Below are 1,548 nucleotides of genomic sequence, written 5' to 3' on the forward strand. Positions count from 1 at the left end.
AGTCAGAACTCCAAAACAAAACTTGAATAAATTAAGTGTCTCTCTGAATGTGAGAGAAACGTTTTCTCTCGCAAATCTAAGCTCTGCTCTATGATAAAATGAGAGTGATGATAAAAGGGAGAATGGGCAGTGCCGCCTCTTGCGGCGTGGGTGGGGCTGACAAGAATAGACTACATTATGCAGTTCATTTAGTTAACAAGTGAAATAATAGGGAAGCGTGCAGTGGGAATGCCGAGAGAAAGGCACAAAACCCTATTGAGTGCTCTTGGGCGCTTGCAGCGTCGCCGTCACATGGCCGAACCGAGACCACAGCGGGTATTTAAGGCGCGGCGCTGCGCCTTCAGCACCACTTCGCTGTCCACAGTCCAGAGGAAGAACAGCAGACTCACAGACAACACGACGCGCCGGCTTCAACTTTTACATCACGCTTGAGCAACAAGTTTGCAAACATGCCCAGATCTTTTCTTGTGGATTCCTTGATTTTAAGGGAGGCCAACGACAAAGGAAGCGAGAACAACCCACCTTTATTCCCGTACGCCGTGCACTCCGCGCACCATCCGCACGCGCTGCCGGGCTCCTGTCACTCCAGGAAAGCCGGGCTGCTGTGCTTCTGCCCGCTTTGCATGACCGCGTCCCAACTTCACCCGTCTCCACCGGCACTGCCGCTCCTCAAGGCTTCCTTTCCTCCCTTCGGCTCACAGTACTGTCACTCGGCGCTGTCCAGGCAACACTCTTCGTCCAACAGCATCAACCTCAGCCACGCACCGGGGATTTACCAAGCTGCGTACTCAGTGCCAGACCCACGGCAGTTCCACTGCATCTCCATCGGTAAGCAGAGAGACATTTTACGGGAGAGTTAGTGCTTTAAGCCTAACTCTTAACTCCTAACTTTAAGCCAATTTATTGACACACAATGTCTCACAATGTTTCTTTCTTTACTTTCACAGAAAACAGCAACAGCAAACTTCAGAGCAGCAAGCGCATGCGCACCGCCTTCACGAGCACACAACTTTTGGAGCTGGAACGCGAGTTCACCTCGAACATGTACCTCTCCAGACTGAGGCGCATCGAGATCGCCACGTACCTGAACTTGTCCGAGAAACAGGTGAAAATCTGGTTCCAGAACCGCAGGGTGAAGCACAAAAAGGAGGGCAAGAGCAGCGGCCAGCGGACTGGATCACATAACTGCAAATGCTCGTCCCTGTCAACGGCGAGATGCTCGGAGGAAGAGGAGGATGACATTCCCGTATCCCCGTCCTCTTCAGAGAAAGAGGATGCAGATCTGTCCGTCTCCCCCTGAAAGACTTTGATCCTCATGATTTTGAAAGCAGCCAAAAAAAGAGAGACTGTTCCTCTTGTGTTCAGATGCCTGTACATAAACAGATAATATTTAATCAGGGGAATTGTCACCTTGAGAGTCATTGTATAGCTTGTATACATGTTGTACGTTTTGTATGTAGTTTTTTTCTGAAAATGGTCAATTTGTTGATGCCAGTACCGTGTACAATAACAACATTGTTTATTAGTATTTTGGGGAAGGACAGAATT

At 49.4% G+C, this 1,548-nt stretch overlaps 1 protein-coding gene across 1 annotated transcript; it reads left to right on the plus strand.

Moving 5' to 3' along the window:
• Nucleotides 1-291: 291 nt before the first annotated feature.
• gsx1 (GS homeobox 1) lies at nucleotides 292-1,300 on the plus strand (the record flags this gene model as incomplete). Its single annotated transcript, XM_083889292.1, is given in 3 exon segments — nucleotides 292-381; nucleotides 384-828; nucleotides 948-1,300. Coding segments are annotated over 3 exon segments (888 nt in total).
• Nucleotides 1,301-1,548: the final 248 nt, after the last annotated feature.

Source organism: Microchirus variegatus, assembly GCF_963457635.1.
Source record: "Microchirus variegatus genome assembly, chromosome: 5".
NCBI lineage: Eukaryota > Metazoa > Chordata > Actinopteri > Pleuronectiformes > Soleidae > Microchirus > Microchirus variegatus.